Consider the following 20,461-nt stretch of genomic DNA (forward strand, 5'->3'; position numbering starts at 1 on the left):
ATTCAAAGAAGTTTTTAATAATATTTAGGTAAGAAAAATATTATTTTCATTTTAATAACATATTATGATTTACACTTTTGTACAAATATTTAATGTAGATATAACTAATTTATCTATAATTCTACTTTCAGACTTGAGATGAAATATGCAACAGAGAGCACAACATCATATGACAATTGTTTTTCCAATGAGATTAGTAAGATACTAGGTTATCGATAAATTTTTATTAGCCTTTTGATATAAAATTTAGTGTAAAATTGACATGCTACTATTACAGTTATATATGTTCTTATTTTTTCATGTCTCATTTCTTATGGTTCAATAATATTATAGACTTCAAAGTTCAAACTGTTCCATTTGCATTTTACTTTGAATAAAGATAAAACAGCATATTCACTACGTTTATTATATAATGATGATGATAGTGTTATACTAAACTCGAGAAATTTATGATTATAAAATATTATTTTTGATTTACCATGTCAAATTTAAATGTAAGCCCGTGCATTTAGTATCCATATTATCACCTGCAACATAGTTAATAATATTGTTCAACACAAGATACACCTCCATAGAATAATTTTCACAAATCAGAGAATCACAACTAACTTCCCACGCAATCATAAGACCATTTTAGATTGCCAATAGCTTATTCCTGAAAACTGAATCAAATGGCAGACGTCCCAAACTACTAGCATCCATGTGCCATAATGATCACGGATAACGCACCCAAATTCTACTACAAGAGAGTCCAAGAGAACACTAGCATCATAGTTGACCTTAAGAAGATTTTGGGGAGGTGGATGCCACCAAAAATTTTGAACTGCATAATCCTAAAAAATTCTATCCTTCTTCGCCATTTTCAACTCATTCGTCAACGCTCTCGCAAAGCAAGAAATTTTTCTCCTAGGTCATGGCTCATTTGGGTTGAAGAAATCATTATATCTGTTCCACCAAATCCACCAAATTCCAGCAGCCACTACTTCCTCTTTACCATTAATAACGCTAGTAATTCAGGATCGGATATCATAAGCATTAGCACGATCAACAATAGAAGGATCTAAAGAATAACATACATCACGAGCAGTGGAACAATTCCAAAGACAATGTAACACGGATTCAGGATTATTACCACATTTATTACAAAGGTCACTCACCATTAAACCCCTTTTATGGCGGAAGGCATTAGTGGGAATGACATCATGAAGTGCAAGCCAAAAGAGAAATTTGACCTTTTCCGGAATAAAAAGCTTCTAAAGCCACTTCTAATTCCCATCATCTCTACATTGAAATTTTATATGCACAAGCCAATTGTACCTGCTTTTGATAGTATATCTCTTCAAAGCAGCCGATTTCCAAATCCAACTCGATTTATTCACGCTCCTTTTAGTAGGAGGAATAGCCCGCAAAAACAATTTAATATCCTCAAAAATTGGGGTGGACAAATTTCCAAAATTTCAAGTCCCATTATAGTAAACATCATCCAGCTTGAGCAATAAATCAGAAACATGAACAAATGGGAGATAATATGCAAGAATATCTAAAGGACTCCAGGGATCATACCACAAGGACTAAAGTGAATTTTCTATATGCCACCCAGGACCCTCTTTGATGGTCATATAAACTTTGGAGATGCTTTTTCACACAAAAGAACCATATTTAGCCGATCCTTGATCTTTGTTTTGCTTCAAATATCTATGAGAAAGAAGTTGCATTCACAACCGCTCCTTATCCTTCAACATTTGCCAAATTAATTTACCAATAAGCGCTACATTAACATACTGCGAATCTCTAACTCCAAGCTTTCCTAGATTCTTGGGAGCCATAACTTTCTCCCACTTTACTAAAGGAAGACTTCTACCATTCGCATTACTTTTTCACAAGAATTGATGCATCATAGAATCAATCTTGTCATGAGCATAAGAAGGGAAAAAGGGAAGTTTGCATTTAATAGACTGGAATTGAAGATAGAACCGATTTTACCAAACACAATATCCTGACCTTGTTTAGCATATGCCATTTTCAACTAGCCAATCTAGCACGAATTTTTTCAATCATTTTTTGAACTGTCTTTCGCGCAGCTCTATCATGATCAATATTCACCCCAAATATCTTCTCAAGTGTTGAGTGAAGTAAATGCTGGAAACACCAAATAAAATATCCTTCATTCTCTGAGAAATATTTTTAGAACATTGAGCTTTCGACTTGGATAAATTCACCTTAAGCACATACACTTTTGTAAAGATGTCCAAAGCTTCCATGACTATTTCAACTTGACTCTTGATGGCCTTACAAAAGAGAAACAAATCGTCAACAACACATAAGATGACAAACTCTAGGCTCTCTTTTAGAAACCGCCGCTGAAATCCAATAACCACTAGAGACAAGGTGAAAAATAATGCAAGCAAGTATTTCCATACAAATAACAAAAAGGTATAGCAACGTTAAATTTTCTTATTTCAGACTTTTTAAAAACTTAAAATTTTGAATCTTTTCTTCATTTCATAAAATGGACAAAAAAAAAAGAATATACACAACGCATAATAAATCTGACAGTTGTAGTTAGAAATTTAAAATTCTTCAACAAATATTCTAAAAAACACCAATCAACTCTATTATAAATTTTCTCAAGATCAATTTTGAAAACAATTGTTCTTTTCTTGAACTTTGTCTTTCGCGTAAAATGAAACCATAGCTTATGAGGCACAATCACGGCATATCAATTTTAGAACTTGATTAATGTTTATACACTACATGTGCTACTTATGTACCGTTTCTTTTTTTTGTTGCATGCATGGGTAAAAAACTCACGAATAATATATTTATTTTTTAATCATATAAAAAAATATAATTGAATAATTATATAAAATATTTTATACAATTAATATTATATTAATATTTAATAATAATAAATTTTTTATATTTATAATAAAATTGATTATTTTATAATAAAAAATTTTGACTCTAATAAAAAATGTTTAAAATTTGATTATTTGAACGATGGATTAATTTGTTTAAAAAACAAAACACTTATAAATATAGCCGATTACTTTTGTGGTCTAAATTTCTGCTGTTTTATAGACTCTATTTTTTTTTATAAAAATTTTAATATTTTAAAATGAATAAAAACTCAGTCTTAAGTTGAGCTTCCTTTAAAAGAGTTATTTACTTGCTTATTTATTTTTTACCATGCTTCCTCTTCCTACACGTTTTCTCTCTCCTACCATCTCACGAGCTTCATCCCACATCCCATTGGGCTTCGATTTCTCTCTCTTTCCCCAGTGATTTCCCCTTCTTTCCACCCCTTGCGTTCATCTCACTATTTCAAATTGCACAATAACCACCCCATAAAAAAGCCCTAGTTTACACGCACTGAACACACTCTTCAGGTTCTTCACTCTCTTATTCCAACTAATTCTTTTTTTTTGTTCTCTTCCAATCCATTATCGTTTCTTGGAATTCGGCATATGGGTTGATGATGGTGATTAACTAGGTTGAGTTTCATGTGCGATTGTTTTCGGTGATGATGATGATGATGTGGATCTGCTTCTTTGGTTGCAGGAAAAGTTGAGGAAGGAAAATCCCCCCTTTCTTTTCCTCTTTTTTATTTTTTTTTATTTTGTTTTTCTTTTTTTTTTTAACTATTTTTTGGAGGAATTAAGGGTTGGGATATATGTCCTTCAATCAATCAAAATCCGACAAGAGTGACGCTGTGTACCGAAAATCCGGGCGATCCGCCAGCTTCAATCAGCAGCGAGGCTCCTCCGGCGGTGCATACGGCAGGGGCGGCAGCGGTGGCGGTGCCGCACCTTCTCCGTCACTATCCTCGAGCCGCAGGTGAGTTAGGGTTCGTAAATTTGTGTTTTTTGGGGTTTTGGGTTATGATGATAGTGAGCAGAGAGATTTTTTTTATCAATTTTATTCTTTGCTATTTATTGACGAATTGATGTAGGTTGGGAAACTAGGTTTGTTATGTGTGGTGTGAGCTTAAAATCAGTTAAACATGCGTTTTTGCTCTGTTGGTGGATGATTTTTCAATAAGAAAAGCTTTGTTTGGTATCTTTGGGAGTGCCCTAGAATCTCGGATAAACTTCCAGATCATTACATTGCTGGTTTTTAAGAAATATAAGGTAGACAAATCTTAGTGGCAGGCTGTAGTACATGACATTGTTAATTGGTTGCTGTACTTAATTGGAGTGTCATGCAGATTTGTGGATAAAGTTGGGAGCTTGATTTCTACTTTTTGCAGAACAAATAATCATTCTAGAGGGAATTCTCCGTGTGATGTGAAAGTTTTGCTTTTCCATCTGTTTTTTGTTTTCATTAGGATTATGTCTTCTTTCATCTTCAAAAAATTCTTCTTTTGATAAAAAAGAATTACAAGAGATGTTATTTTCCTTTTTCTTTCTTTTTAATTTTTTTCTTAAATAATGATATGCTGATAATTTTTTATGACTGCTACTTGTGTTAGTTTTAACAAGAAGTCTAATAATGCACAAGGTGGGCAATCTAGGGTAAACCCTACCGTAGCAAGTTCAACCGAGTCTAATAGTATTAATGCAAACCGGACCATACCAAATGGTAGCCATCTACAGCCTCAATTTCATGGTAAGTTTTAGCAATATTCTCCATATTTTACAAAATAAATTTTCTGTAGATATTATGCTCTTATGTTATACAGTAGAATTTGTTTGCATTACATTTTATAATAGCCTCCTAGTTATGTTACATGACTGAGTGTTTAGTAAATGTGATTGTCTTTATGGACATCATTCATCCATGTTGAATAAAAGGAGGATCTGATGCACCAGTTACCAATGCAACTGTCAAGTCACCCGAGTCAAATGCTCAGAGAAGCACCAGAGCTATTCCAAAAGCTCCTACTTCTCAACCTCCCACCTTGAGTTCTGATTCAGCTCCTCCGACAACCCCTGCTAAGGGTATGCTATTATCCTTGTTGTTTCATACTTCATATATAGAATGTCTTAATATTTCAGAATTGTAGTTTGGGCTGATAGAAATATAACATGTTGTGAAATGTTATTTTTGACTTCTGAGAGCGATTTTGAATATTGTTTTCCATCTCAGGAGATGCATCCAAGGCTTTCCCTTTCCAATTTGGATCTATTAGTCCTGGTTTTATTAACGGAATGGCAGTAAGTTTCTTATTTGCTAATTTCTTAATGTAATCCAAACTTTATGTGTATTTCGTAAAGCCTGGAATTTCAGGCTGAGTTGATGATATTCTATTTTAATATGCAGATTCCTGCTCGCACAAGCTCAGCTCCACCCAATTTAGATGAGCAGAAGCGTGATCAGGTATGCAACTTATTATTATCTTCTCTTCATTTCCCTGTTATCTGTACTACAATATAATTTACGACCGCTGCTAATCCTTCATAAGGTAAGAGAACCTAATTGTTGACTTCCTTGGTTAGAAATTGTTATTTTCAGAAATGAAATCAGTAAAAGGTGTGCATCTGTAATTTTATACTCCATCTAGTTGAGGTTGAGATTATGGGCATTACTTTTCTCATGATAATTCAAGTATTATTTTTACTGTGGCGGGTCTAATTCTGTAACTTACAGGCTCGCCATGATTCTTTTAAACCTCCAGCACCAGCACCAGCACCAGCACCGGCACCAGCACCAGCACCGGCACCTCCTGTTCCAAAGCAGCACTCAGTGAGGAAGGATATAGTTAATAATGATCAATCTAATGCTGGGACTAGGGCAAAAAAAGATATGCAGTTGTCATCATTGCCTCCAGGAAGCCAGATGCAGAAACCTTCAGTTGTTCCTTTAAGTGGAATTTCAATGGCAATGCCATATCATCAGCCACAGGCATCTGTACAGTTTGGCAGTCCCAATCCTCAGATTCAATCTCAGGGTATGCCAACAGCACCTCTACAGATGCCGTTACCAATGCCTTTGCCAATTGGAAATGCTCCACAAGTGCAGCAACAGGTCTTTGTTCCAGGCCTTCAACCACACCAGATGCATCAAGGACTCATGCATCAGAGCCAAAACATGAGTTTTACTCCTCAACTGAGCCCTCAATTGCCCCATCAGTTAGGTAGCATGGGTATAAGCATTGGCCCACAATATTCCCCACAGCAAGGAGGAAAATTCGCTCCTCGTAAAACTACTCCTGTCAAGATAACTCATCCTGAGACCCATGAGGAGCTTAGGCTTGATAAAAGGGCAGACACATATTCAGATGGTGGGTCATCTGGTGCTAAATCTCATTCTAGTGTGCCTTCTCAGTCTCAACCTGCCCAGCCATTTACAGTTTCTCATCCTATTACTTACTATCAACCCAATTCCTACAGTGCAAGTTCTGGCTTTTATCCACCTCCTAGTTCTCTTCCATTAACAAGTAGTCAGATAACTCCAAATTCTCAACCACCAAGGTTTAGTTATGCAGTGAGCCATGGTCAGCAAAATGTTGGTTTCATGAATTCATCATCTCATAATTCGATACCTGTTAATAAAGTTGGCACTCATATCCCTGCCATTACTGAACCACCTGCTCCGGAATTTTCCCACAATGTGCTTAATGTTATCTCACCATCATCAGGAGCAACATCTATGTCTATTAAAGATAGTAGTGGGACTGGTCTTGTGGACTCCTCAGTTGCCAATTCCAATATTTCTGGTGCCCGAAGGAGTCACTCTGCTAGATCTTCAGTAGCATCTGGTGATGCTAACTCCTCTTTGCCACAGAAAGGTTCTGAAATTTGCTCTGAAGTTTCTTTGGAACAGTCTAAGTTATCCAGTGATTCTTCAGTTTTGAACTCACTGCCAAAACAATCTTCTGCATCTACCGAGGTTACAACTGCTCCTTTGAAGTCTTCCTCTGCTGTGAGTGCTGAGTCTGTTTCAGTTGTGTCTAATGATGAAGAAAAGGGGAAGGAATTTCTCAGTAGGTCAAATTCTTTGAAAGATAATCAGAAGGTACAGAAGAAAGGCCAATTACAACATCAGGTAAGTGAAGAATTTTGTTCTCAAGTCATCATTAGCTATTTCTGTATTAGTTTGCTTTCTAGTATTGATTTTTTTCCCCCTAGGTTGCCGTACAATCTCCTACTGTAGCTGATGTCCCTTCCCAAGCTGTTGAGAGATCTTCGGTCATATCTGAAACTGTAGGAACTAAAACAAACCATTCTGCCGCAGTGACCAGTGAAGATATAGCAGCAGCAACAGCTGCGGATGAAGACACGCTATTAACTCCCTCTGTTAGTATGTCTCATGCTGAAGTGAAAAGCAATGGCACTACAGAACTTTCTGTTTGTGTTTCAGCTGAAGGGCCTGTCGCTCAAACTGGCTATAGTTTGAATAACAATGATGAGCTAGATGAATTTTTGCAAGAGGATAAACTGTCAAAGGATAAAGTTTCAGAAATGGGTGAAAAAACTGAAATATCATCTATTCAAGGTTCCAAACAAGAACATGATGAATCTAGTGTTCCAGAATGTGAAAGGACAAGTGATAGTTTAGTCATGTCTACCTGTAGTGCATTGGGTTCTCCTAAAGATGTCTCATTGAGTAGAGATGATATTGCAGTCAGTAGTGGAGCTGTTTCCGCAAGTTCTGGCACATTAGACCAGCACTCTGCTGATGTTCCCGAAACAACTTCAAAACATTTGAAAGATAGTTTAGAGATTGCTGAAAGTTTGGTTTCTCTTCCAGCGCCAGGTACTAAGGATAGACCAATTTTGGAGCAAAATAAGGTTAAAACTACTAAGGGGAAAAAGAAAAGAAGAGAGATTCTTCAAAAGGCCGATGCTGCTGGATCAACCTCTGATCTTTATAATGCGTACAAGGGACCTGAGGAAAAGAAGGATGCTGTTGTAAGTGCAGAGAAAGAGGACAGTGTTTCTACTTCTGAAAGTTTAGAGCAGTTTTCTACTGGTGCTGCTCAGCGAGATTGTATAACGAGTGAGCATAAAGCTGAGCTTGATGATTGGGAGGATGCTGCTGACATGTCTACACCAAAACTTGAAGTTTCAGATCAAACTGAACAGGTTACTGACAGTTGTATAGTTACAGTGAAAAGGTACTCTCGAGATTTCCTTTTGAAGTTTGCAGAGCAGTGCACAAATCTTCCTGAAGGATTTGAAATCACAGCTGACATAGCTGAGTCTTTGATGGGTGCCAATGTTAGTAGTTCACGTGATCCACATCCTTCTCCTGGAAGGATTATAGATAGGACTGGTGGGATGTCTAGGATAGATCGGCGTGGAGGTGCTATTACTGAGGAAGACAAGTGGAGCAAAGTTTCCAATGCTTTTCATTCAGGTATGCGTTTGGATGGTATTGGAGGTAATGCAGGATTTCGTCCAGTTCAAGGAGGCAATTTTGGTGTCTTAAGGAATCCTCGCTCACCTCTGCCATATGCTGGAGCTGGAGGGATTCTTTCTGGGCCAATGCAATCCATGGGAAATCTGGGAGGAATGCCAAGAAACAGCTCTGACAGTGACAGGTGGCAGCGTGCTTCTAGCTTCCAGCAAAGGGGTTTGATTCCTTCTCCTCAAAGTCCTTTGCAGATGATGCACAAAGCTGATAAGAAGTATGAGGTCGGTAAAGTGACAGATGTGGAAGAGGCCAAGCAGAGGCAATTGAAAGCTATATTGAATAAGTTAACTCCTCAGAATTTTGAGAAGCTTTTTGAGCAGGTAAAAGCAGTTAACATTGACAATGCAGTAACTCTCACTGGTGTCATCTCACAAATATTTGAGAAGGCTTTGATGGAACCTACCTTCTGTGAAATGTATGCCAATTTCTGTTCACATCTGGCAGCTGATTTGCCTGATTTTAGTGAAGACAATGAGAAGATAACTTTTAAGAGGTTATTATTAAACAAGTGCCAGGAAGAATTTGAGAGGGGTGAAAGAGAACAGGAAGAGGCTGACAAGGCTGATGAAGGTGAGATCAAGCTGTCTAATGAAGAAAGGGAGGAGAAAAGAACCAAAGCAAGAAGACGCATGCTGGGTAATATCAGATTGATAGGAGAACTGTATAAGAAGAGAATGTTGACAGAGAGGATTATGCATGAGTGCATCAGGAAGTTATTGGGTCAGCATCAGGATCCGGATGAAGAAGATATTGAAGCTTTGTGCAAGCTCATGAGTACAATTGGGGAGATGATTGACCATCCCAAAGCCAAGGAGCATATAGATGTGTATTTTGATCGGATGAAATCATTATCAAACAACATGAATTTATCTTCAAGGGTGAGGTTCATGTTGAAAGATTCCATTGATTTAAGAAAGAACAAATGGCAACAACGGAGGAAAGTTGAAGGTCCAAAGAAGATTGAGGAGGTACATAGGGATGCTACCCAAGAGCGGCAGGCCCAAGCTGGTAGGCTGGGTCGTGGTCTGGGCAATAATCCAGTAAGAAGAAACCCCATGGATTTTGGTCCAAGAGGGGCATCTATGTTACCTTCACCTGTTGCCCAAATGGGTGGAGTACGAGGGTTGCCTACTCAAATTCGCGGATATGGTCCACAGGATGTTCGTATGGATGATAGGCATGAGGCAAGAATCCTATCAGTTCCACTGAGTCAAAGACTTGGTGATGATTCAATTACCTTGGGACCCCAAGGGGGTCTTGCTAGAGGAATGTCCATAAGAGGCTCAACTGCAGTTTCAAGTTCAGGAAGTCTTAATGGTTATAGTAATTTGCCAGAGGGCTCAGCATACAGTTCTAGGGAGGACCATGCTCCAAGATATATTCCAGATAGATTTGGTGCTCCGACCGCTTATGATCAACCCAGTGCTAAAGAGAGAAATATGACTTATGGTAACAGTGACATGAGAAATGCAGATAGGAATTTTGACAGACCTGTTCTAACTTCACCTTCCTCTCAATTGCAAGGGACAGTGGTCTCCCAGAATCCTTCTTCAGAAAGGATTTGGCCAGAAGAACGATTACGAGACATGTCAATGGCTGCAATAAGAGAATATTATAGGTACTGCTTTCTCTTTCTGGTTTTTCATTCCACTTCCTTTTCACTTTTCAGCTTGCAGGCAATTGTATTTTTATTTTTTATTTTTACTCTGAATAGCATGCTTAATATTTTACAAGTTACAATACTTCTAAGAAATATGAACATCAGTATGCTGACATGTCTAGTTTCTTGGGATTTTTTTTGGTTCTCACGTAAAGATTCTACTTCATACTAGTTAGACAAAGTATATATCCCATTTCCCATTTAATGATTTAGATTATTAAAAGAAAATTGATGATTTGTATTAAATTGTTCGTGTCATTTCATTGTGATCTCATTCTGAATGTGTTACAACCTGATTTTTTTTAGATTTATTTTTGTGGTTTTTTTGGGATTTTTTTTTTGGGGGGAGGGGGGGGGGGTTAAAGAACATGATATTATTTGCACAGAATGAAAATTGTTGATTCTTGAATAAAGCTAGTGCAGAAATTGAACTTTAGGTTCTAATGTTAGTAAATGTGGACAAAGTATGTCATTTGTATTTTTAACATTTTTATTTATACTTAATAAATGTAAAAGTTGGTGAGTAGTATTGGATAAGATTCCTCCTCAGCATGCATTAAGGAGTGTTTTGGCTGTCAAAATTGTTACCATTCTTTTAGTAATTTATATCATGTTAATTAGCTAGGCTTTCTGGGTTCCTGTTTCTTCTGTTATATTTGGGTCATTGCGTTCCTCTCACTTTTTTTAAGTGATTATGCTAATGTTATAAGATTTCATGTCCAAAAAATGTTGTTGCTTATATAATCAATTCAAATTTTTTAATGACTTAAATTCTTCAATAATTTTAATTTATCCTATAGTATAAAATGAATCTTTGTATGAGTGTATATAGATGCATAAATATATAGTTTAGGAGAAATTATACCGATTCATGAAATCCATCGTGAATGTCTTGGTGATATTGTCATCTTCTAAGCCTTCCTTTTGATGAGGTTAGTGTTATGCTGACAAGAGTGTTAAGTGTTATATTTATAAAATACAAGAGTATTGGGTGTATCATTACCTAAATCTTAGGGAAGATCAATGCATGGTTTTAGAGATAGGAGAGCTGGGTTAAATTTGATCAAATCATAAAGCGAGTAAGTGTGTGAATTGAGATTGAATCCCAATTAAACTGGTTGAATCATTAAACCTCTAAACCAATACCTTAACCGGCTTGAAGTCTAGTCTGGTTTGCTTAATCTTGATATTTAGTGAAAAATTGAACCGAAAGCCTCAGGCTAATCATTGCTATGTATATATAAAACAAAGGGTTGAAAACCTATTTTTAAAACACAGGCCTCTATGTGAATGAGCACAACCATATTTTTTCTGCTATGAAGAGGCTGCTGCTAGAATAATTTTTAATTTTCTTGCTTTATTATAACATATATAGATATAGTGATGCTAGTTCCTATAACTGATGGATAGATGTTTATGGTGTAGATTCATTTTATGCATGTAATAATTATTACGGGTGGCAAAACTACCTGCACTATATGTCACACAAACTTTTTTGGCTAAAGTTGTGTTTCCTGTGAGAATTGTTCAGTCATTTTGTCACACAAATATCTAACAGTTTTTTGTTCAATTCAGTGCTAGGGATGAGAAGGAAGTTGTTTTGTGTGTTAAAGATTTGAACAATCCAAGCTTCCATCCTTCCATGGTCTCGATTTGGGTCACAGACTCTTTCGAGAGAAAGAACACAGAGAGAGATCTTCTGGCTCAGCTACTAGTCAACCTTGTGAAGTCTCAGGATGGTACCTTGAGTCCAGCCCAGCTCATCAAAGGGTTAGTTTTATTTGATGTGTGACTAATGGTAGAGAAAATCCGTTGGCTTGGAAAGAATTTTACTTATTAATCCTTTTTAATGTTGTCTAGGTTTGAATCTGTTCTTAGTACTTTGGAAGATGCGGTTAACGATGCTCCAAAAGCACCGGAGTTTCTTGGCCGCATGTTTGCCAAAGCTATAACAGAGCATGTAGTCTCTTTGAATGAGATTGGGCAGTTAATACATGCCGGTGGAGAGGAACCTGGCAGTCTCTTAGAAGCGGGACTCGCAGCTGATGTTCTTGGAAGCACCTTGGAGGCCATACAAATGGAGAAAGGCGATACAGTTTTAAGTGAGATCCGGACAAGCTCAAATTTGCGGTTGGAGACTTTCCGGCCGCCGGAACCTTTGAAATCAAGGAAGTTAGAGAACTTTATTTAGAGGATAGAGATGCTCATAATATCCTGTTGGAATAGAGGGAAAAATTATTTATGCCTAGTGTTTATAGGATGCTCAAATTTGCTGAAAACGTTTTCTCCATCAGGGTTGGTGAAGAGAATTTTGCATATGGTATTTCTGTCAAATATTATTTGTGACATCAATGCAATTATATAACAGGTTCAATCAAGCAGCAGAAATTTTAGGCTGTTGGTTATAGTGTCTGCCAAGTGGGTTTACTTTCTCAATACACGTATCATTCGAGTGTCCATGAAAATATAACGACACATTCATCTGCATCATATTACATGAAGCTCCTTAAACATACCAAATAGGCAGAGACTACCTATATTTTATTATTATATTCATGCCTTGTCTTAGGTGGGACAGCTTGGACATGGTGTCTTAGGCTCTGATTTCGGGATAAAACACCAAGACCGAAGTACAAAGATAGAAAATTAGAGAGACACACAAGAAATTGTCTTCATCTTGTTTGGTAAAAGTTAAGATACAAAAACAGGGAAACTTTAAAAGTCAGTTTGTCTTTACTTTCTCAAACAGCACCAGCACCAAGCTACATAACGTTTTTCTTCTACTATCATTCTTCCAAAATCATAAATTCATAAATCTTGTATCTGACATTTACGTAATCATTAGAAGAAAAAAAAAGAAGAGAAAGAAAAAAGGGGAGAGAGATAGAGAAAGAAGCTAAGAGTGCTAGAAGCGGAGTCGACAGTCGCTATGGATTGATGATGGCAGAGTGGTAGCGACGAAGTGCAAAGGCAAAGGTCCAAGGTGATCGAGAGAGTTAGAGAGTCCCTGTGACTGTGAGTAGAGACAAGGATGGGAGTAGAGGCACCCATGAAATTTCTGCGAGGGAAGAATTTACTAAAATGCCTTTACCAATCATTCTAAAATACTACATTAGTCTTCATTCATCAAAGTTATTGGTCAAATTATCTCTTCTAACCGGTTACGAGATAGTAACCGAATAATGTGTCAAGTACTCAAGTCACAAGTGTGAGGATCATGAAGAAATGATTTTTAAAAATAGAAACTATTAAACCCCTAATAATTTTTAAAAATAGGACTTATGAATCCGTCTAGAATAATAAAATTTGTCGTTGCACAATGTAGTTAGTTGGCTAGATAGAAACTAACAAATGAATCAATTAATATACTTATGGTTAATATATATTTTATTAAAGGAAACAATCCGCTACTAGTAACCACACTGGTGTTCTAATAATTCTTTAAAAGGAACGTGAATACAAAATTTGAGTTTAAACTGTAAAGGACATATTCGTTAATTACGCCTCTAGAAACTTGAAGGGAGAGGGATTCAAAGAACTCACACTCAAAGTAATGATGGCATCTCTCTTTTGGAATCCACTAAGCTTTCCCTTTTCTTTATATAATTCTTCAGCTCCTTACTTTTCCCACGAAATGCATACACTACGCAACACAGAATAGCATAGCCTACTTAGGACTCCTTTGCCTCTTCCAAAACTTGTTCTTTTCAGGAAACCACCACCAAATCTGTAAGAAGTTTTTTTTTTTTTTTTTTTATTATTTTATATTTTGTGTTGCTTGTTAAATTCGTTCTCTTCATTGTTATTTACATCCCATGTTGGATTTGGAATTCAGTACAACTCACAAAAAGTAAATGTATTTTATGTGACTTCTGCATGTTAAGTTACAGTTTACTTGATTCTTTTTCTTATTAGTATTTTTTTTTTCAGCTTTTCCTAGCGTTGGTCAATTATAAGAGAAAATCAATGATAGGGTGCTTATTAGTTCTTTCAGGGTTAGATAAATTTTTTATATTTGTAAAGTTAGGTTCATGATTTTGGTCCGTGGAAAATGTTTCTCGTGGTTTTGGTGCAAAAAGAATTTTAAGAAGTAACTTAGTAAATTGGTCCCTACTGTCATACCATTTTTAAATTTGGAGATAACTACTGATGCTTTGAACCATATTTGTGAAGTTGTTTTTTACTTGGGAATTGGAATGATAGTGGGGACTACTTTCACTTAGTTTGGCTTTGAGGAATCTTTGGACCAAAATCACACAAAAAAAAGAAACTTGCAAGAATGAAAAACATGAATCACTGATTATTTTATAGATATTTTTTCATGTATTTGTTCTATTATAGAAACTTCTTAAGTAAAAGAAGGAAAATAAATGATGATGATATCTTTTACTAAAGGGAATTTGATTGCACAAGAATGTCATTGAAGAAGGGAGCATAACTAGCTCTTTCCTCATGACTCAAGAGTTTAATGTTTCATCACTAAGTTATCACTCATTCATTCCAACTTTCCAATGGTTGAAATTACTTAGTTTGATCCTTTGCTAAAATTTTTGTTAAATCTTAAAAGTGGAACAATTTATTGTGTGTATTAGTGATGTTGATGATTAATCTTGATTCAGAAACATGATCCGGCCTATAATCTTTTGCTGAATTCACTTAAACTTCTTTGTTCCTTACTCCAAAAAGTGTCAGTCTAATGTGTTTTTTCCCCTTCCTTTTTCTTAAAAGTTTTCACCCAAAGAAAAATGGGAGCCATATGCTGTTGTGGAAGAAAGCCAAGCAAGGGGAACAGCCTGGATAGAAAGCTTGAAAGGAAAATAATTGAAATGAGGAAAAACAAATTTGGAAAATCCAAATTGAAATCTATTGATAGCGTAGTTATGCTGTTCCCTATGTTTAGGGAGAAACTGAAAACATTAAGAGGAATGTTTGAACAGTATGGTAAATTCCAACAACTTTCTAACTCTCTTTTCTTTATAAGTCGCACCTGTCAGCAACGCAATACAAAACTAACATAGTTTATGTTGGTTCACAGATGAGGACTCAAATGGATATATAGACCCCAATGAACTCAAAAGGTTCTTAGAACATCAGCAATTTCATCTTCAAGAGGAGGAGTTTGAGACCCTTTTCCGTTATTGTGATATTGATGGAAGCAAAGGCATACAATTTAACGAATTTATTGTTCTTGTTTGCCTCATCCATCTCCTACAAGAACAACCATCCTTTGATAGTGTAATTGTCAGAAACTTACTATGTTTTCTTGATCTTGAAACTGATGTATGACGATTTCATTGTTTCTGTCTCAGTCATCAAAGGCAGAGTTAGCAAACCTTGGAGAAGTATTTAATACTATGATTGAAGTCTTTCTGTTTTTCGATAAGAATGCCGATGGGAAGATTAACAAGAAGGATATGGTGAAGACACTAAATGACACTTACCCTTTGGAGAAATCTCCATCACACATCACCGAAAAACGATTCAGTAATGTTTCCTTCTATGCTCCTTCTTCGTCGTTTCGTGTTCTTTTTGCCATTGTTATTGTTATTGTTATTACCTGCTTTGACATCCCTTTTTGGTTGTCTTCTCATCCTTGCAGAAGAAATGGACTGGGACAATAATGGACAAGTCACTATCAGGGAGTTCCTCTTCGGTTTCATCAAATGGGTTGGAATTGATGCAGATGAATAGATGCATGATGTATTGTGTAAGAACAGATATACTTCTAAGAGGATTGCTTTAATTTCTATCATGCTGAATGTTTGAGTGTAAAGTTTTTCATTTTCTTAAAAGTGTGTTGGATAGATACAGAATTTGATTGTGGCAATGAATCAAGAAAAAAAAAGAAAAAGAAAAAGAAAAAGGATGTGTATAGATAGATATATATAGTCTGAGTCCTGCTTCATTACAGAGTAACACTGATACATCAAACTTTCTGTTATATATACAACCTTCATAGACAATAAACTTACAGAATAGATAAAAGATGGAGAGACAAAGAAGAAAGTGTAGTTTTACAAAATTTAGTTTCCATGTTGGTTACTCCATTATGTTCTGTAACTTCTTACTGTATTCCTAGAGCTTGGATTCTCCTAATGAGTGACAAAGAAATTGCATTTCTTTCTCTCCAATCTTCCCTGCTCTCTTTGTTCAGTTCGACGAGTAAGCTGTCCTTGCCATCAAGGATGCTTACAATTTGCCTCATGCTTGGCCTTAATTGTGGGTCACAGCGGGTGCATGCGATTCCCAGTCTTATCAATCTCAGCAGTTCTTTCTCATTGTACTCTCCATTGAGTCTTTTGTCTGCTAATTCCTTCAATGGCCTTTTTCGCATCTCGAATTCATGAACTTTCTTCACCAACAGAACCTCCGGCTGCCTAAAATCTACTGCCATCTGTCCACTTACAACTTCAAGAACCACAACTCCAAAACTGTAAACATCAGCTGCGGGCGTTGCTTCGCCGGATTCCACGTATTCTGGTGACATGTAGCCAAAAATGCCGCGAGCCGATTTGCTAGTGTCTGTGATTACATGGTGGCCGTGTTCATTCCTTGTCAAAAACTCAGCAAGAGCAAAACAACCAAGTCTGGGATTCATATCTTGCTCAAGAATGATAGCTGAAGAGGTAATGTTTCTATGAATGACTTGCTCATCCCATTCCTCATGTAGATACAGAACTGCACAAGCAAGCGTTTTCGATATGTAATACCTGTGATGCCACTGAAGGACAGAAGAATCTCCGGATCTATGATTGTTATGACGGAGAAGCATTTGACTCAGAATTCTTCTAGCTGAGTAGTCATACACAACAAGCATCTCGCCTTGCTCGGTGCACCATCCTCGAAGCTGCACCAAATTCCTATGGCGCAGCCTTGCTAGATTCCGGAGTTCGTTGGAGAATCTGTCACGCAACGCAGGGCAAGTTTTCATCCCGAGGCGTTTCACCAAAACATGGCAATTGTCATGTAGGATTCCATGATAAGCAGTTCCAAAGTCTAGCTCTGCCACCCTCCTTGAATCTGAAAAATTGTCTGTAGCTGAAACGATTTCCTTGAATGATATTTCCCTTGGCGTCTCCAGCACAGGAAATCGCCGCTGTTGATTGGTGCTCCTTGAAGACATGATCTCACTGTTTCTGTTTTCAGCGGTTATGTATACGGTTTCCCCTGCAGCTGTGTGATAGTTATTCTCGGTAGCAAAGCTGTTGCCGCTTGCGCTGCTATGACTAGTCTCCGATGCGGATGACAAAGAGATGTATAGAGGGTGAGATTGAAACGAAGGGAGGGCTGGCAACTTGCATGACACGTCGGAAAGTGCTTCCACAGTCCATTTCATGCTGGGACGCAGCTGCGGTTCTTGGAGAGTGCAGAGAAGAGCAATGTGAATGAGATGCTGCATCTCTGAAAGCTTGTAGGAACCATCTGGAAGCCGTGTATCCCCTGCTTCCAGAAGCTTCCCTACATCGGAGAGTCTTCTGATCCAATCAAGCAAAATAATTTCATCATCTGGATAAGCGAGGTCTATGGCTCTCCTTCCAGAAACCACTTCTAGAAGAACTATTCCGAAGCTGAAGACATCGGATTTCGAAGTAGCATTGCCTGCTTTCTGCAAGCTTTCAGGGGGAAGATACCCAATCGTTCCTCCGATTCTCGACGTGTCTCCCAAACGGAAATTGTCAATTCTTGTTGATATTTTTCTCGGCTTGAACTCAAGCTCATGTTCTAGCCACCTTGCCATGCCAAAGTCACCTAGTTTGGCATTGAAATGCGAATCAAGCATCACGTTGCTGGTCTTCACATCCCTATGAATGATTTGAGTTTCCAATTGTTCATGGAGATAATGCAATGCCGCCGCCAAACCTTTCACAATTTTCACTCTGTGTTCCCAATCAAGAAGCTCAGTCTTCGAATTCTCCAGCTTCCGGAAGAGTATACGGTCAAGGCTGCTGTTAGGCATGTAGTCATATACAAGATGCAACTGATCTTCATGAACACACCATCCTCTAAGCCTCACAAGATTCTTGTGGCGAAGATCCGCAACCGCCGTTAACTCTGCTTCAAAACTCTTCTCAAATTGCTTCCCTTTCCCCGCCAAGCAGCATTTAACGGCTACAATAGTTCCGTCACTCGGCAAAACCGCCTTGAAAACTTTTCCGAACCCTCCACTTCCAAGAACTTGCTCTTCGCTGAAACCTTTGGACCCTATGAAGAGCTCTGCATAGCTGAAAATCCTGGGGTTGTCCCTCCCTATCTTGGCTGAAACTTGCACCCCGTCCATGTCGTGAAACGCGCCGCCGCCGGAACACTTCTCTTTCTTCACTCCATGCTTGCAAATTGTCCACCCTTTTAAGCCGTATAACTTTCTCAAAGAATCTTGGAGCAAAGAAACTACTTGCCTCCCACAACCTCTATGATGATGAGGAGCCTTGACTTGTTTCTTTGGTAGTTGAAAAGGCTTCTGATCAGGTTGATCCATTTCACCGGAATTTGGTGGAAGAACAATGCAGAGGTGATTGAGCTGCATGGCTATGGTTTTTTGGAGGGAGCTATGGAGTTGAAAGATATATAACAAAAGAGGCCCTTTTTGGTATATTGATTATGACGGCGTTGTTGTTTTCTCATCGTGGTGGTTGGGAATATTTTTCAACGCGTTTAGCTTATCCCCGTTGAAATGAATGCAGCTATCCAGAAGTTGGAAGTTCGAGCCTACCTACTAGAAATATGTTTAAATATACCAATATATTATGTTTGTGTGATTTTTTTTTAATATGATGGCGAAAATGTTATAATACACAGATAAATTATGATTTGAGTGTGTAATATTAAATTATGGAATGTTATTTTGATTTAATAAAATTATAAATATTATTTTAAATTAAATCGTTATTAACAATTTCGGTGTATTTGTATACATTCATATATGCTATTTCATATATTTTTAATAAAATAATTTTCTATTAAATATGTTTCGTGGAAAATAATAAATTTATTAGTAGAATAATCAATTTTTTTACCACTTTTTTGGTGTCAAAATATTTTTTTTTATTTAGTCTACTTAAATATTTTTAATAACTCTTTCTTGCTATTATTATTCTATTTCATAATCTCTATTTTTCAAAATATTTTAAAATATATACACAAAATCTGTTTATTAGGTATATATTTCAATATATTATAATTAATAAATTTTATTTATAATTTTATACTATCATATTTTGTTTGTATTATACATTTCAATATATTTTTTATACTATAGAACACTATCTATTTAAAAATATCAGCAAACAAATAATTTATCTCTCAAAATCCGTATAATTTGTTTATAAGAAACATCCGCACCAATAAATAAATAAGAACCTATTTTTCAATAATTGATATTATATGATAAAGTAAAAAAAAATCTATTAGATAAAGATACTAAAAAACATATACAAGTCAATATTTAAAAAAATACCAACTTTACAAGATTTTGACATTGTTGTTGTTGTTTTTTTTTTTTTTTTGAATAATGATATTAAATTACATACAAATTACAAATATTTTTACACACGAGTCTTTAAATTTAACATTAATTTAGCTCTTTGCGTAATGTATGAGTTTTGACTGATTTTTTTTATTATAGAACATATGAGTGTGTAGTGCTTTGTTATGGGATATGAGGGTGCTACACCTTAATGTAGGGCAGTTTTTTGTGATTTTTATTGTGAACAATTCGGACTGTGCGAATTGTTTGTGAAGCAAAATGTAAATGGCAAATCGGACGGCAAAATGTAAATGGCAAATCGGACGGTCCGATTTGCAAGGAGAAAAAATTTAAATTTTAGAAGGTGCAAATCGGACCGTCCGTGTTGTTTTTTTTTTTTAGTAATAAAAAAAGTAATTTGAAAAGTCCGAATTGATTATTATAAATTTTTTTGAACGAGTTTAAACAACTCATAGAGTCCGATTTGGTATGAGAATTTTGGACCGTCCGATTTGTTCTTAACTGATCCCACAAGTTTGTAAAGCTCACACGATTTTCATACCCTCATCCTCCCACAATCCCTTCTCCATAATAAAAATAAAAAGCGTATGAGTTTTAGTTTAGTCGAAAATAGTTTATAAAAGTTTATAAGACAGAAAAATGTTAGACATTAATTGAAACTTATCAAATTTATCATGTCACTTTTTTTATTGAAATATAAAAGGTGCTTTTCATAAGCATGTGATTATGAATGGTATTAATATTAGTTGATACTATTATGAAGATTTTATTTTTGTATTCGTACGAAGATGCTTTTTTTTGCCATTACATAATAAATTGTAAGGTTTGATTTTGATATATTGTAAAAATGTTATTTATTTTAAAATGTGGCTAAATAAATAAAACACACTTTTAACACAAGGATCTTCATAAGAAGATATTTTTAATATCTTTATTTGATTAGGTGCCATTAATATTAT

At 36.2% G+C, this 20,461-nt stretch overlaps 3 protein-coding genes across 4 annotated transcripts; 2 read left to right on the forward strand and 1 right to left on the reverse strand.

The window, feature by feature from the left end:
• Window positions 1–3,143: 3,143 nt before the first annotated feature.
• LOC112755229 (eukaryotic translation initiation factor 4G) lies at window positions 3,144–12,423 on the forward strand. Of its 2 annotated transcripts, none has more exons than XM_025803184.3 (10): window positions 3,144–3,389; window positions 3,562–3,837; window positions 4,472–4,608; window positions 4,794–4,940; window positions 5,089–5,156; window positions 5,263–5,319; window positions 5,590–6,987; window positions 7,071–9,976; window positions 11,594–11,788; window positions 11,879–12,423. In XM_025803184.3, exons 2-10 carry the CDS (start codon window positions 3,674–3,676, stop codon window positions 12,207–12,209), a joined length of 5,403 nt encoding a protein of 1,800 aa, XP_025658969.1. In that variant the 5' UTR covers window positions 3,144–3,389; window positions 3,562–3,673; the 3' UTR covers window positions 12,210–12,423. The 2 variants fall into 2 exon arrangements, with proteins under 2 accessions (XP_025658969.1, XP_025658971.1); XM_025803186.3 differs by having other exon boundaries at window positions 3,164–3,389; window positions 4,812–4,940.
• Window positions 12,424–13,534: 1,111 nt separating this feature from the next.
• Window positions 13,535–18,581, forward strand: LOC112755231 (probable calcium-binding protein CML22). Its single transcript, XM_025803188.3, has 5 exons — window positions 13,535–13,747; window positions 14,747–14,959; window positions 15,054–15,253; window positions 15,328–15,502; window positions 15,618–18,581. Exons 2-5 carry the CDS (start codon window positions 14,764–14,766, stop codon window positions 15,707–15,709), a joined length of 663 nt encoding a protein of 220 aa, XP_025658973.1. The 5' UTR covers window positions 13,535–13,747; window positions 14,747–14,763; the 3' UTR covers window positions 15,710–18,581.
• LOC112755230 (receptor like protein kinase S.2) lies at window positions 15,873–18,542 on the reverse strand. Its single transcript, XM_025803187.3, has one exon. The coding sequence runs from the start codon at window positions 18,540–18,542 to the stop codon at window positions 16,083–16,085; it is 2,460 nt and encodes an 819-aa protein (XP_025658972.1). The 3' UTR covers window positions 15,873–16,082.
• Window positions 18,582–20,461: the final 1,880 nt, after the last annotated feature.

The sequence above is a fragment of the Arachis hypogaea genome, chromosome 16 (assembly GCF_003086295.3).
Source record: "Arachis hypogaea cultivar Tifrunner chromosome 16, arahy.Tifrunner.gnm2.J5K5, whole genome shotgun sequence".
Lineage (NCBI taxonomy): Eukaryota > Viridiplantae > Streptophyta > Magnoliopsida > Fabales > Fabaceae > Arachis > Arachis hypogaea.